The sequence below is a fragment of the Porites lutea genome, chromosome 1 (assembly GCF_958299795.1).
Source record: "Porites lutea chromosome 1, jaPorLute2.1, whole genome shotgun sequence".
NCBI classification, from domain to species: Eukaryota; Metazoa; Cnidaria; class Anthozoa; order Scleractinia; family Poritidae; genus Porites; species Porites lutea.
The window spans coordinates 8197198-8212732 of NC_133201.1; the positions used below are offsets into that span (position 1 = coordinate 8197198).

The 15535-nt window shown below is 38.5% G+C and overlaps 2 protein-coding genes across 2 annotated transcripts in view; one reads left to right on the plus strand and one right to left on the minus strand.

Moving 5' to 3' along the window:
- The window catches only part of LOC140941672 (peroxisome biogenesis factor 2-like), a 17287-nt gene extending 3115 nt beyond the window's left edge, over positions 1-14172 (minus strand). The window contains exons 1-7 of the mRNA XM_073390721.1: positions 14122-14172; positions 13951-14028; positions 13110-13172; positions 8879-8945; positions 7675-7796; positions 6095-6177; positions 383-500 (exon numbers count right to left, since the gene is read on the minus strand). Coding sequence (XP_073246822.1) covers positions 383-500; positions 6095-6177; positions 7675-7796; positions 8879-8945; positions 13110-13172; positions 13951-14028; positions 14122-14172 — 582 coding nt within the window. The remainder of the gene's footprint in view (positions 1-382; positions 501-6094; positions 6178-7674; positions 7797-8878; positions 8946-13109; positions 13173-13950; positions 14029-14121) is intronic.
- On the plus strand, positions 9175-10806 carry LOC140944209 (uncharacterized). Its single transcript, XM_073393341.1, has one exon. The coding sequence runs from the start codon at positions 9379-9381 to the stop codon at positions 10597-10599; it is 1221 nt and encodes a 406-aa protein (XP_073249442.1). The 5' UTR covers positions 9175-9378; the 3' UTR covers positions 10600-10806.
- Positions 14173-15535: the final 1363 nt, after the last annotated feature.

Genomic DNA, 15535 nt, shown 5'->3' on the forward strand with positions numbered 1-15535 from the left:
GGTAACGGATTTTACTAGAAAAGATGAAAAGATAAAAACGAGAATCCTTTTCTCTTATGCGGCTTTTCAGGGATGATGATCAAATGGAACATAATAGGGTTAAGAATTCCAACCGGTAGGAGGAGAACCAGTAGGCTATTTTTCAAGTGTTTCCGAGGACCTGAACCCGGGACTACAGAGAACAAATCCAGCTCGCGGTCAGGGCGGGACTTGACATTGGGGGCCTCCGAATTACCAGTCCTTCAGGCTAGCTACTCGGCCAAGCTGCCTACGGCCTCCTCAAAACACTAGTTAATACCCCCACCCCAACCCTAACCCACCTCCTTTTCTATCAAAAGGGCTGAAGGTACCATCTTTAAATAAACAGTAAAAATACACTTACCGCAAATCCATGCCATAGCAACTCTCTCGTCATAAATTCAAAACTGACTTGTCTAACAGACTGCCGCTGGGCAAACACCGGATGAATGCCAAGAATACGCTCAAGTATTGACGGATATCTCAAACAGTTATTAAGAATCAAACTTCTGAGTGATTTGATTTAGAACGACCTTTTTAGTGGCCTTCAATATACATACTACTGATCAATTCGAGAAAGGCCGTTCATTGTATAACGGCGTAAAAGCGTACACGACAATACCGAAAGTTATTGAAGAGTTAGGCCCCGTGAACACGTATCCGGATATTTTTGAAAACGGCGATTTTTTTCTTCGTTCAAAAAAAGGGGGCGTCCACACGTAGCGTATTTGAATCGTTTTCGCCCGTTCGCGTAAGAACGCTAAAACGATGGAAATACGATTCACCGGCGAAAAATGTCTGCGCATGCTCTACTAAAAATGACACGTGATCTATTTCGCGCAATGTCATTGGCTCTGAGGCAAAAATGCCTACTGAGGTGAAAAAAATAATGGCTGTTTTTTTGACAGTGATAGCGTTGTGGTTTTCTTGCCATAGTAAGAGATCAAAAAACATTTTGGTGAAAGTTTTGAGTGGAATGTTTTCTCTAGAAAATGTAGCGCCTTGGAAACGGCGGACAAACCCAGTGGTGGGTATTTGTCGGAGATATTGGCTTTGCAATCGCCGGCATGGGTGCGAAAGGCATGCCAAAAAGGTGGGTAATTTTGACTTTCTATGCTTACTGTTAGTTTCGTGCACATCGGTACAACAGGAAATTGTAAAGAAGTGAAAGAAAAATTATTGGGCTTTGTTATGTATATAAATTAGCTTGTACCGCTGTGCACGGAAGCGGCAGTTGTGTTAAACGCGTGGACCGTTTTCGTACCAAATATCGACTTGCATCTTTGAAGTTCAGGGACCCTCTGGAGGTCTAGTTCAGTGTATCCTCAAACATTCGAATTTTTATTTATTAAGCTTCGCTGGCATTTTATGCTCGGGTTAAAGTTTCTCGCCTCACAGTCCAACACAAGAGAAAATTGAAAGGTACAGCTGGTGGAGGGCCGTTTGAGCAACAGAATAATAATCATTATAATTATAAATAGGAAGACCGCTAAATCTAAATCAGCGCGTTTTCTCTTTAGAATGTGTGTCAAATGGGACACGATTTTGATCGATCGAAAGTGAAAAAAATAGTATTTTCCCTAGAGACCGTACATGCATTATGCGTGTACAAAGTTGTTTTTTTAAGTGAGAACAAAAATGGCCCTATCATGTTTGGCACCTTATATTACAATTTAAACTATTTCCTGAACGTTTGCTGGAAGTTATTCTGTACTTGTACTTAGACATCTTTTTTAATCAGCCATGGCATTAATGTTTTCAGGTGGATTGTTCCATAATAATTTGCCCCTCTGTATTTCACTGAGAATTCTTTGGATGTTAATCTATGTATTCGTGTATGTTGTGCACAGTTAATTTTGTATCTCAGCATAAATATTATTTTTTCTTTTATTTTTAGCATACATTGCCATACACAAAAAGAACAGAAAATTATAAATTAACTGCAATAAAAATTGACTACAATATTAGAATAAAATTTTATATTAGATGCTGATCAGGTATATTTGTGATAATTATGTAAAGTCTTTTTTTGTGAAATAATCTTGAAAAATAGCAGGTAATGTTCCAAAGAGGGATAAAAGTGTAATGAGATCTACATGTAATGATTGAATAAAAATGTTTTGGCTTTTCATAAACTGAGAATTGTCTAAAATAAAAAGGTAGAGCTGTCATTAGGGGCCATAACCCATAACACCTGTTACAGCTGAGCTCACTTGATGTTACAGGTGATCAAAGTGGAAAGCTGAAGGTAGTAATTTAAATTTTTGGGACCTGTATTGGGTGAATCTTCATTTGCTATGGCTGTTTCAAAACGTAATGACAGCCCTGAAAAGGGATGGTTATATCTCTGTAGAGCAATCCTTGGAGTTATTAATTTTTTTTTACACCAGCATACTTGCCCTCTTTGGGTCACAGAAGATTGCTAGCTTTGGGGGTTTACCTGTACTGTGTATTTATTAATTGTGATTGAGTACTTTTAAGTTTTATAATATGTATACGCATAATCAGTTCTTGTTTTGCCAAAAAATGCTTTCCAAAATATGGGTTTTCTTATTTACGATGTCATCTAGAGCCAAAAATTGGCACATCATGCTTGTTGATTTCAGCCGGTGAGAAATTTGGTACATCAAGTACAAACTTGTCCAGTTTTCAATTCCAAACCTTTGTCAAATTCATGGTTGCATGATTGATACATGCACAGCAAAACATTAATTTTTGACAATGTTTCATTTTCTTCAACAAAAGACCAATTTACATAACTTAAAAAAAGGGTAAGAAAATACATGTAACTTAAAAATAATATACATTTCCTTTCTTTAAGTTCCATCATGAGGTCACATAGTATTACATCTTTCTGATTGTTGAGTGTTGGATTTTCTTTTGTACATGTATCAAATTCATCCATGAATTGGCTCACAGGAGGCAATGACTATGATCGATAAGAGTGCAGTCAGACCCTTCAAAGTATTATTGTACACTGTAGCATCCCATCAACACTGTAGCCAGTTTCAAATAGTAAGTTGTTTGTAATTAAATTTTTATACCATCTGGAATATTAAGATAAAAAGAACTGCTGGTAAATGAAATTATAAGCACCACTTTATGGACAGCTCATTATTACAGACAGTTTTCTTTGTCCACAGAGAACCCAAACAGTGTATTAGCTAAGAAATAATAATTTAGATGTACATGTAGTAACACTGTATTAGCTTATAAGATAGTTATCTTGAGGTGTAACTGTTGCATCCGACTCGCCTGACAAGCAAGCATTTGACACTGGCAATGTTAATGATCTCTGATTCAAATCCCTTGTAAAACGAATCATAAAGAAACAGGAACACAGGTTCTTACATCTTATGTTATTAGCTACTACAGCATAAATGCATCTTAGAATTATTCCATTGGCTAATACAGCATTTGAGTTCACTGTGTCCAGTCTTTGGGCCGTAGCAAAAGGGGACTGCTCTACAATGTACACTGTAGCTGTAAGCAAAGTACCAAGCTTTTTGAGAAAAATCCACTTTTCAGCATAAAACAACCAAATCTGGCTATTTAATGCAAAATCAGGTGAAAAAGTCAGCAAAAGGCGATTTGTAGGTTTTTTGATTAAGGGATAGGTAGCATGATGGTCATGGACCGCTTGCATGTGTATATCCAACAGTGTTTATTTACTGTGCAATATCAGGGCTGTCAAAAAGTTTTTAAGTAGCAGGCTCATAATAAAATAATAGTAGGCGGCTTTGGAACTTGCACCAAAGGATTTTGTTAGAGTCTCAGTAATGTCCCAGACCTTCCATGACATTGCACCGTTCTAATGTTTCACAGATCTAATTACTGTTTAAATATGCATTCAATGTGATTCAAACCTGGGAAAAACCTTACAGGAGTTTAAAGTTTGGAGTAAACTTTTAATCTTCATGAAATTTTAGTTGGATCATGTTGATGAATGCAGTTGTGTAGGATATGCAGTTTCCTGTTATGATCTTCTGTCAGAATTATGAGAGAACTCTCAAATACAGATCTCATTCAAACATTATAGTTTCATTGTAATAATCATTTGTTTCTTTTCCTATAAACTTCTCATCAGGTCTACATTTTGCATGAATTTAATGTTACAGTGAAGTATTTTTCACTTTGTTTTTTTTATATGAAGTTGAGTTTCTTCTTAGTTGTTGGCTAAGGCAGTGTTGAAGTAGTGACATGCTAACATACTTTATTGTTCATTTCTCTTCAGAAAAGATTGATTGATCCTGAATCAAACAAAGTACAGCTTCACAAACAAGATTTTTGAAGAACAAATGTGTATTCAAGCAAAGTATATGTCCCTGACAGTGTCAATAAAATTTATTAATGGAAAGATCTGGGTTTTTACTCCTTTGTAGCACTTTTGACTACTCATCACTTTTCTAACCTATATAGTAAAAAGATCGTGTAGTATAATCAGTATTTTTTCCAACTAACATATTTGCAATCAAAGTTCTCTTCTTTTATATATAGTATTGCCCTAATTTTAAAAATTTCATTATCTTATTCAGATCAAGCACAGTAACCATTGAAAAGAAAAAAAGAAAAAAAAAACCTGCTCGGTCATAGACGGCTTTAAAGTTTTGATATTAAAATATCGATGAAAAGAACATGAATGCAGACACTACAGTTCATTTAGCTCATGTTCAAGCTTTTTTTATAAATTAGAAAGTCTAGCTTGCTGGAGAAGACATAATTTTGCTTTATCTTTTCGGTAAAAAAAGTAATAAAATAACTTCCAGGTATCTAAGCAATTTCAAAGGACCCATAGTGTCTTATTTCTCTGCTGCATAGAGCTGTGAACAAAGGCCGTTCTTTCTAGTGACCCGGCTTTCATCAAAAATATTGTTGTCCTTCGTGATCGTGAAGAGTGCAAAGTTGAATCCGGTAAACCTGCCAAAACACGAGCATCGCAGGGAACGAATCCCATAGGAATAGGTGAAAAAGGATAATAAAAAGTCTAGGCTATTCTAAAAATATCCGTATATGCATTTGCAACTCATATTAAGCCGCAATTTCACTTCTTTCCACCGGAATAAACAAACGATGGATGTATTGCCGCCATTTTGAATCTGGCAATGTCACGTGGTCGCGCGTCGACCAATCAGACAATTTTCGCCGGTGAAGGAAATACGATAGCATCCCTTACAGAGCATGCGTAATGCTAGTGGTATATGATGTATGACATCATGCTGTTCTCCGTTATCGTCCGTTCACACGTATAAATGAGAAACAGGCATTTTTAAAAATCACCACTCTGGGGACCATTTTAAATGCGTTTTAGGTGCTCCAAAACACCGTTTACGCGAGAACGGAAGGCTAGAACGGAGAAAAAAAATCTCCGTTTAAAAAAATATCCGGGGGGGACTTTACTTTCAATTGAGACCGTCTTGCTGGGTCAATGGGGAGCTTTAAGTAACCACGACAGCGACGGCGACGGCAACGAGAACGGCAAAAAAGCAGTAGGTTAAGATTCAAGCAAAAAAACAACTTTGCACGTGCATCACGCTTTTTTGTACATTTCTTTGCCCTCCTCGCACGACTACGACGTGAAACTTCTTAAATTCACGTGTTATGGTGGACGTGAACACAAGACAACGATTTCCTTTTTCCTGTTTCTGACCTTGGATAAAGTCATTTAGGATTAACTTCGGAAAAATTCGCCCATATTTAACAACTTGAACGAAGTAGAACTGTAGCGATGAAGTTTGAAACAGCGCGAATTCTAGTTCTAAGTGACGCTTTCGCTGCCCTCGGCTTGCCGTCGTAGTTGCTTAAGTTCCCTAATAAGAATTGCTCGAGGCATAGCCGGGAACTGTTTCGCTTCTTTCGTGCTTTCCAATCCGTTTCCCTCGTGAATCCAAAACTCGATATATGAACGCTAAACACGAACCAATTCCCAATAATTATGCCATATGAGGTGAATCTAACCTCTCAGTCTGTTTATGAAATCCTGAGGTGAGAATTGAGAGCTACTGAGCAAATCTTCTCACTAAAAGTAAATGAAAAACTAAAGGCAATTGTGTAATTAAAATAATCAGGAAAAGGATACTTTCCCCTTTGAAGAAATACAAGAAAGTTTAGGACAGACAAAACATGAAGCAGCTTTTCTCCAGCATAAATGCATGTCCAGATCTATAACAAAAGTAAAGAGCAGAAAGATAATCATGACTGTATATTACAACCACAGTTAAAGCACGTAGAACTACAGTAAGTTAAATAGTATAATGTCAAAAGGAAATAGCTTTTAATATCAATATATCAATTAGAGTATACCTTGGAACCCCATAACAACGATTTAGGAAAACATAAAATAGTTTTTTTTTTATCTAATCTTTTTAAATTTGAAATTGAATTAAAAAACTAAGACGCTGTATTTTGCGGAGAGTGCCTGGAATAAGCAAGGGCAAGAACGAACAACAAACATACTGTAAATCCTCTATTAACCCCCCCCCCCGCCCCCCTCAAATAAGCCTCCTCTCTCTAATAAGCCCCCCCCACCCTATTTCAAGGGAAGAAAGTTGATAAGCCCCCCCTTTCTTTTAAGCCCCCCTCCCCCCTTATTATAAAAGACTGTATTAATCAATCTTGACTGTAAAACTTCGTGTGGACTGATCCTGTACTTGAGCTCTTCCACCTTGCATTTTGGATTTCTACGGAGAACTAATACCATCGTCTAAATTAAATACCCGCTCCCACCCCCCTCTTAAATAAGCCCCCCGTCTCTATTAAGCCAAATGTGTTTAAAATAAACAAGCCCCCCGACGGGGGCTAAATAGGGGATTCATGGTAACCAAAATTAGGTTTTGTGAACTATAGATAGACTAGAATGAAAATTAAAGGTACAAAGCCACTGCAAAAAACCGTGTACGATCAATCTTGCTCACAGAACACGATCAGTCTAAATTAATAATGATGATTTATAATTCGCCTCTATATTTAGTATATAACATATCTTAATTTGTTTCTCTTTCTCTGTTATCTTATATTTTTCAAGTAGAAAAACAACCACGTCACTTCCGCCCATTGTAGCACTGCAAAAATATTTCTGTAATTTCGTGATCTTCCCAATAAACCTGATGAAGATTGGTATTGGCCACTCGAAATATCGTAACTACAGTCTATTCACGTTGTTTGATCAGTCCTTGCAGTTGTCTTTTTGACAATAATTTATACTATAAGCAAACAATTGTTCAATCAACCACATTTTACAATTATAGCCAAAGAGATTATGCTCTTCTAATAACTTCTAATAGTTTTCAATAAAAAGCAATTACTGTTTGTCAAATTCCTTCATGCTCTTATGACTTGCCAATCTCACTGGGTTTTCAACTGGTCACATTCATATTTTCATAAAAGAGATGAAGATTATGCAAGCATTTTCATTGCGTGCACAAGTGTTTCTTTGTCGCACAACTGCCAAATTGAATAGGAAAAAAGCAGAAAGTTTCAAGCATCTCTATGAATTAAATTGGTCCCTTTTTTGGGCTTTAATAAGTAAATGAAGTCTAAAGATTTTGCACAGGGAAATTTCAAATACGTTTAATGTAGCTCCCCATTTGACTTTCCTAGACTTTCAAAGCTACATAGTTATCTCAACTATGTCAACTATTTATGACGTTATTCACTCACAAAATTGAAGTCAGATACTTTGTCAGTGATTCTTCTGATCTCAGTACTCCTCTCTCTGATGTAAGGTACTCCCACAACACAGAAACCAACGAACAGTTTCTGTAACAAAGATAAACTGTGTCCTGTGGATAGAAGGTTAATTTCTTTGGTTAAGTACAATCGGGACTTATGACAATGACCTAACATTACTCACATAACCTTAGCTTCTAAGGATTGTAGAAGGTGTAATCACCAAATGAAGTAAATAAAATTAATGCAACAGGTTAAAGACATTGAAAAATATTCAGGCACCAAACCCATAAGTACTTTTCACAATGCCATTTGTATGCCTGAACTCATCTGCTACTATAGATAAAAGAGATTTTGCCAAAACACCCTATTTTCTGTCCACTATCTTGCCAGAGAGAAGCAAAACTACCCAAAACCTAATATACAAGTTGAGATCTATGATGGCTTTTGTTTTTTATTGTCTGCTTTCTAAGTGCAGGGAGCACTCTTTTCCCCTTGCATTCTCCCACTTCACTCCTTTCACTTTTCCTCTCCCATTTTCTTCTTTTGCTGAGCATTTAATAGAGTTCATGTTCGTGCCTCTTAAAAGCAAAAGCTGTGCCCTCTAGAGACACAGCTAACAAAGACATATTTCTGACAAATGTATATGAAATAAGTTATATATAAGAACTGCGCAAATTAAATCAAATGAAGAATGAGCATCACAATTGTATCATGAGGTCATGGGTTCAAATCCCATTGAAGTCCTGAATTTTCTTCAGGCTTCTTACGCAATTGCATTCACAACTGCAACAATCATTCTTCATTTAAAGACATTTTTATTAAAAATCTTAGTATTGTAAATATTCACTTTTGAAGCTTAACAAGTAGTGTAGGTTTTCTTAGAGTGATTTTCCTTAACCAATGAAACAGATACTAACAACCAATGCCAAATTGCTACAAGTAAACAAAAATGAGTGATAGACAATGGAATTAGTGCATAACAACTGCGTAGTAGTCTGCTACCTTATTCAAGGGTTAAGTAAAATCAAACTAAGTATTCTACCTTTGTAAATATTCACTTTGTTTTTAAAAGCATTTTAATAGTATAGCTTTCTTAAAGTCCCCAATAATTTATATAAATACTTTGACACTTAAATAAAGGTTCCAACATTCTATCTTGAGTTTCATAAATGTAACAATTCTTATCTCTTACCTGTTGAGCTATACTTCATATTAAGCATTATCTGGCCGACAGTGGCTTCACAGTTGTAAACTGAAAACTGAATCAAAGGGTTTTTTTTAGACCACAGCTAGGTACACACTCACCCAACCTTGAAAACTGATGAATGTAAAAAGAGATTATTGTTTGTTGCTTTTTAGCATCAGCTTTTAGTAGACCCTAGACCCTTGGCAACATCATTGCAGGATAGAAAACCTCCTTTTAATAATAATAACAAAAATAAATAATATTATCATTACAGTTTTTGGAATGCATTAGGGCCGAATCGCACTAGAGCCAGACATTTCGAATGTCCCGGGGCAAACTCCACAGGATTTGGCTTTAAGTTTGTCCGCTGACAATTTGTCTGTTGTCCACGCTCCATCGCACTAACGTTTTGTTTACGTTGGACAAATCCGAAATGTTTACATTTCGTCACACTTGTGACCTTTCCATTATCCAATACTTGGCGGGAAATCATATTTCATAACAACATGATCCCAAGACGTTTTCTGCTTTTTGTAGCTGCAGCATTTGTCCTACAATTTCAGATGTACGCTCAGCTGAGGATGATGCTGATAATTTTGTCTCTTGCTCAATTTCAACTAGAGGGGAGAGCTTTTCTGAGATTGTTCGAGATTCGAAGGCGAAGACGAAATCGGCGTGGACATCCGTACTTTTGGGTTCTCCCTCGACCCGCCGATTCATGGTTTGATATTCATTATAATGACCCAAGAATCCCAGACGAATATTTCAGGAAACAGCTTCGAATGAGAAGAGCTACTTTTCGTTTGCTTTTGGATGTCCTTCGCCCATACATCACAAGACAAAACACTCGTTTTAGAAGGTGTATTGAGCCAGAAAAGGTATTGGCAATTGGGCTCACGCGCTTAGCTCATGGAGGAACATACGTTTCGATTGGGCCTGGTTTTAACGTTGGGACAACGACAGTAATCGAGGCCGTCGAAGACGTCGTTACAGGACTGGTTTCTATAAAACATGATTATATCAAATTCCCTGAAACTGAAGCTCAAGTTGTTGAAACGAGGGAAACTTTCGAAGAGCTTTCTGATCTTCCAAATGTGGCTGGTGCAATTGATTGCACACATGTCACGATCAAAGCCCCTACTGACAGCAGAGTCGACTACTTCAGTCGATTCCAGCGCTACGATATAATCGTCCAAGCCGTGGCTGATGGCAAGAAAAGATTCCTAGATGTAGCAGCTGGCTTTCCAGGATCCCTGCACGATGCACGCGTGTTACGGAACAGTCGCCTTTACAGACGATGCGAGAACCAAGAATTATTGACTGGTCCTACTATGAATGTTCTCGGCCGAGAGATTGGTCCATATTTGGTGGCCGATAGCGCTTATTTTTTGGCTCCCTGGTTACAAAAAGTTTACCCTGAAGGAACGCAAGATCCCGACGAAATTGCATTTAATGAGGAACTTTCCTCGGCCAGAGTTTCCGTGGAGTGCGCCTTTGGAATTCTGAAAAGTCGTTGGCGTATTTTGACAAAGCAAATCGAAAGCGGGGTTAGTTCTGTGAGTGATACAGTTGTAGCATGTGCTGTTTTACACAATTTCTGCATTAATGCCGGCGATGAATGGGAATGGGATGATGGCGACGACGACGGAGGAAATGATAATGATGTAAATGTTTTGAGGGATGGCGACGATATCAGAGAACTACTAAAAGAGTACATTGCCATGTGATTTTATTTATCATTGATCTCTTAACAATAACATATTGTTTTGAGCTATTTTCGTTCTGTTCGTGTTTTCTTGATCATATAGACTTTGTAAAAAAACTGGAACGAAAACTTATAAACGCTAGAATATAGCATTGCTTTGAACTACTGTCTCTTTGCAGTTTCAGAGTAATTGTTTACAAAGCAGGATAAGTGAATAAGGATAAACGAAAACTGTTGCCTTTAAGTTTTTTCTATAGCCTTGGTCAGAGCAGCGAGGAAACCAGTCATGGCCTGAGTTTGCTCTCGTTGCATTTCTTGCATTTGCTCTACAGCATTTGCCAATCTATCACCCTGGCGCTCCACTCTCTCGGTAAATCTAGCAAAATCCTCAGAATCGTCGTTCTCCAGGCTTCTCTTGCGCCCTTTTCCCTTTCCTTTTCCCTTCTTCCTCTCGCTCCTGCTTTTGACTTTGATTCCCATTGCTTGAAGGGCTTCCTCTGCCTGATCCGAGGTATATCCCTCCTCCTCGTCACCAGCAGGCGAGTCAGGCAATTTCTCCTTATTTTTCGCTGCTGCATTTGCAGTTTCCCGCACGTGCTTCAGAGTAACAACATCCCTGCCTCCGAGCACGCGGTCAAAGACATCAAAATGTTCGCAGGTTTCATTATTTCCTCCCGTCTGCGATCGATTCCAGTCCTTGGCCTCTTTGTACTTCTTTTTTAAGTGCTTAATTTTTCTCTCGCACTGACTTGGAAGGCGCGCTAGGTCGAATTGCTCGTTTATTTTAGTGGCGATTTCACCCCACACTTTCCTCGACTGTTGGCTCTCCAACCTTGATATATTCGCCTCCCACAGATCCACAAGGTATTTCACCTGGTTCTCTGTCCATCGGTCTTGCGTTGTCTTGCCCTGTCTCTTGTCCTGCTTCGTGTTTCCTTCAGTGGAAGTGCTGGCAATCTCGCATGTCGGAGTGCTAGTTCCACTAGCACTACTTCCCGACTGAGGACTGCTACTCCTCTGTCCTGGCGGAGAACTACTGGTAGTAGCATGGGGCATCGAGGTCGTGGAATTCCGATATGGATACGAATCATAAAAGTTTTGGAAGAAATAACCCGGAGGATAGCAAAATGGAAAGCTGTTTGGCGGGCTGTTTTGGTCCGACATCTTGCAAAGTGAAGAACGCGCGAAAACCAAAGATCACGTTGTACTCATCATTTTTGACGTCTTAATTAAAAAACAAACACCAGCTATTGTATTCTCGGTTGTTTGATCCATTTGTCCTGCCTCGGAGCAGGACATCGCAGCCTTTGAAGTTTGGCTGTCCTTCGGAATATTTGGCTAACTCGAAAATACGCGATCGCATTAGGACAAGTCAAGCGTTGACAGATTTTTGACATAAAATAAACAATTTTTGATTTGTCTGGCTCTAGTGCGATTCGGCCCTTATGCATTGCCTCAATGTGTTTACAGAAATAAAAATCTATCATGGCCTTCAATTACAATCAATTGACATATTAAAAAATTGGAAATCTACAATGCTAAAACTGCCATAAAAATTCTAAGAAATGCTATAAGAATGCATCCTGAAAGGGATGGGTCTTAAGCTTCCTTTTAAAAGAATCTAAGGAACTCGTTGTTCTAAATATTTACTGGCAGGTTGTTACAAAGTTTGGGGGCAGCAAATGATAAGCTCGGACCCCATAGGTGGAAGTGAAGGATTTGGGGATGTCGCAGAATGCAAGGAACATGAGGGGGCATAAGTTTCTAGCAAAGGCAGGCAGAAAGCATCTTCAGGGCTGTGTTCTAAGAAAACCTGTGGGGAGCCCTAGAAATACTCAGAACCTATGAAATAAAGGGTGCCCATTTCTATGCAAAACACTGAGATTTTCTATTCACCCAAGACAAACAGTAAGCAATCTCCTGGCTCTGCTAGAGCACAGTCCTGACATTGACAAGGACAAAAATGGCTGGCAACTAAGGAGATATCATGGCAAACTGATGCCTTGCACTCTTAGTCCATGCAACTTATTAGGATGATCAGCTATCAGACCTAAGCTTTCTGCTTCAATAACCATGGTTTTTTTATCAACTTGCATACAACCACATCTGATCCGAGAGGTTATTCAAGCATACTACAGAGTCATAAAATCTATGATGTGACTAAATTTTAATTGTGGCTCGTCTATTTATTTCTTTTGTTTTGACATAAGACAATATAATGATAATAACTTTGAAGCAACAGAAACAAATTCAAACCAAAACTTGGACCTGAACATCTACATGTATGTATGTAGTTTTTGAGCTAAGACCTTTAACCTCCAGATTGATTGCCATCTAATTTCTCCAGTATAATACATGTATCCAAGACATTCTATGGCAGGAAGGTGATAAGAAAAAAGCAAATGTAGCAGCCAGAGGATGTGCTTTGATTTAAACCCAAATTCTCTAAGCTAATGCACAATAAAATCTATATCAGCCAAAAAGGAGAATCTCTTATCAGATCTTGGCAGGTAAAGGGTTCAGTATACTCACCCTCCACACAAGAAATCGTAGAACAGCATTCAGTTCAGCTTCATATTTCGTTAACACGCCAGCCTAGTGCAAAAAGGCATTCTCTTATTCTCATTTTTTTTACCACCAAAATTGACAATCCAGCCACCATGCTGCATTGCTGCATTGTGCATTACACTCCATTGCAGAATAACTTACACCCTCTTACAAAAGCAGTGGTTAATAAAGAAATAATTATAGAAATAAAGAAATAATTATAGATTGCAGAGCGCTAACATACAGAGTGCAAGAGGAAGCTAATCTACAGGGTGATGACCTGGGGGGAAGGGGGGCTTTCCTGGTGGGGGTGTGCTCTCAGGTTCTCCAAATCCTGACCTATCACAGACCAAAAAGGGGGGAGGCAGGGCTAGGGTGAGGATTTCATTGTCAATGTTGGCCCTGGGTTGGGACTTTTTCCCAGGGGAGGGGATATTTGACTCTTTCTTCCCCAGACGTGTACTAATTGACAATGGCACAGGGCCATTAGTGGATATTCTATAATTTAGATTGAACTCAGTATAAGGTTAATACTTAAGTTTGGAAATGTTTTACAATGCTGTGCAGGACTAAAGTATTTTGATACAGTTGTTAAACTTCAATAGAAGATGTCAGTTATTGTTTTTACTAGAAACCAGAACAGGTAAAACTTAACTCAAAGGCAACCATGTGCAGCCCGGGGTATGGAAATTTCTGTGCATCTGACTGGAATGATTTGCCCGCGCGCAGGGAATTTGACGGAAAATTTTCGGAAAAATGTCAAAACCCCACTTAAGAATTACGTTAAATGATAGTAAATTGTATACTGTCCTTAAAAAAACAATACCTCAAAATATTGGAATGCTCTGTTCAGTTGAGTCCGCAAAAGGTGGATAATTTCTTCATCTAGTTGAGCTGCATCCAACTACAAATAGCGTTCAGTTTACTCAATTACTCTCTCATATAACAATGAGTGGCTGAAAGACTATAGATAAAAATAAATGACTAATAAACGTACCTGGTTAACCCGCAAAACTCTTTGCTCCTTCGGATCTGCAACGTCCGCCATCTTTGATGTCCTATTTCATTACCTCGCCCCAGTCTCTCTGCGAGTAAATTTTTCGCGCAATTTTTTGGCGCATCAGACGCTCAGCCCGAGTTCTTTGCGGGGAAAAAATGCCTTGCAAACATCCAAGAAGAAGATATCCTCTCGCCTCTTAGTAAATTAAATAAAAAAGACAAAGACAATCACTCTTCTTCTAAAGCAAAGCTTTATTTGAAAGGCTACTCTCTCTGGCAATCTTTAAGTTGCATCAGTAGTTAGTGGTCAGGGGCCTGTTTCTCGAAAGGCCCGGTAACTTATCGGACCCGAAGGCAACTAGTTTTAAAATCAAAACCTGTTGAACAGTAGCACAGCTCCTCGCTCACAAACCAGTCTGTTTTGCTTTGTTAACTGATAGTTTCATTGTATCATTTTCAAAATTACTGAAACTTTCATCTTCAATGCAAAGCTTAACGGGCCCGAAAAGTTACCAGGACTTTCGAGAAACAGGCCACTTGAAATTTTATAGACATGAGCCGATTACCCGCTTCTGGTAGAGATTTTGTCAGCACATTCGTAAGCTCGTTAATCCACTGCTTTATAATGGATTTGAGATGAAAAACACAAGGTACTTTTTTATGATGTTTGAGTTCAATTAAATGTTTTCAGTTTTCTTAGCTCGACTGACTAATGTTTCGTTTGTGCGCTGCTGTGTTTTAACCTGCGCCTTTTGCTCGCGCTTCTGAATAACTTAGAGTCAAGCTTCCCTTCTGAAAATTTGAGAGGCGTTGTTGTCATGATATGCCCTCTTTGAAAGGTTAACACTTTTCCTTTGTCTCTTCCTCCTACTCCTCCTCCTTCTTCTCTTGTATTCTTTCAAGTATTTCTTTCTTTTTCAGTAAAGATGAGCGTAGAGTTGTGATTCGCGTGCCCTAAACCGAGGACGTATTAGAGACCTCCTGCGAGTAATCAATGGTAGGGATTAACCAAGAAGATTACTTATTGAAGGGAGGTGGTCTTGGTGATCTCGTTAAAAAAGCAACTAGCCCTTAAACATTTTGCTGATGGATCTCTCAAAATCAGACGAAAAGGAACTAAAAATTCTGCTCCATAAGTACCACATTTGCCTAAGCTAACTTCCAACTCAAAATTTCGACCAAGTTTTGAGACTAACTGGCGAATGTGAGGGGTAAGACTCAGAGACCCAGGCAGAGATTACGATAAAACGAACATCGAAGGGCTGAGACAACTATAATTGGACGTTACTCCTTGGGGATTACACAATTCCAGTAAGCAATTGTCCAGTGTTAATATAAACTTTCAATACTTGTCCTTTTGTTTGGTTCAAATGGAAGTTCTGTTGTTAAGTTTTGACCGAGGGGCTGTTGAG

Excerpts from the sequence above, each read along its gene's own strand:
- LOC140944209 (XM_073393341.1), top strand. The coding sequence starts at position 9,379 with ATGATCCCAAGACGTTTTCTGCTTTTTGTAGCTGCAGCATTTGTCCTA.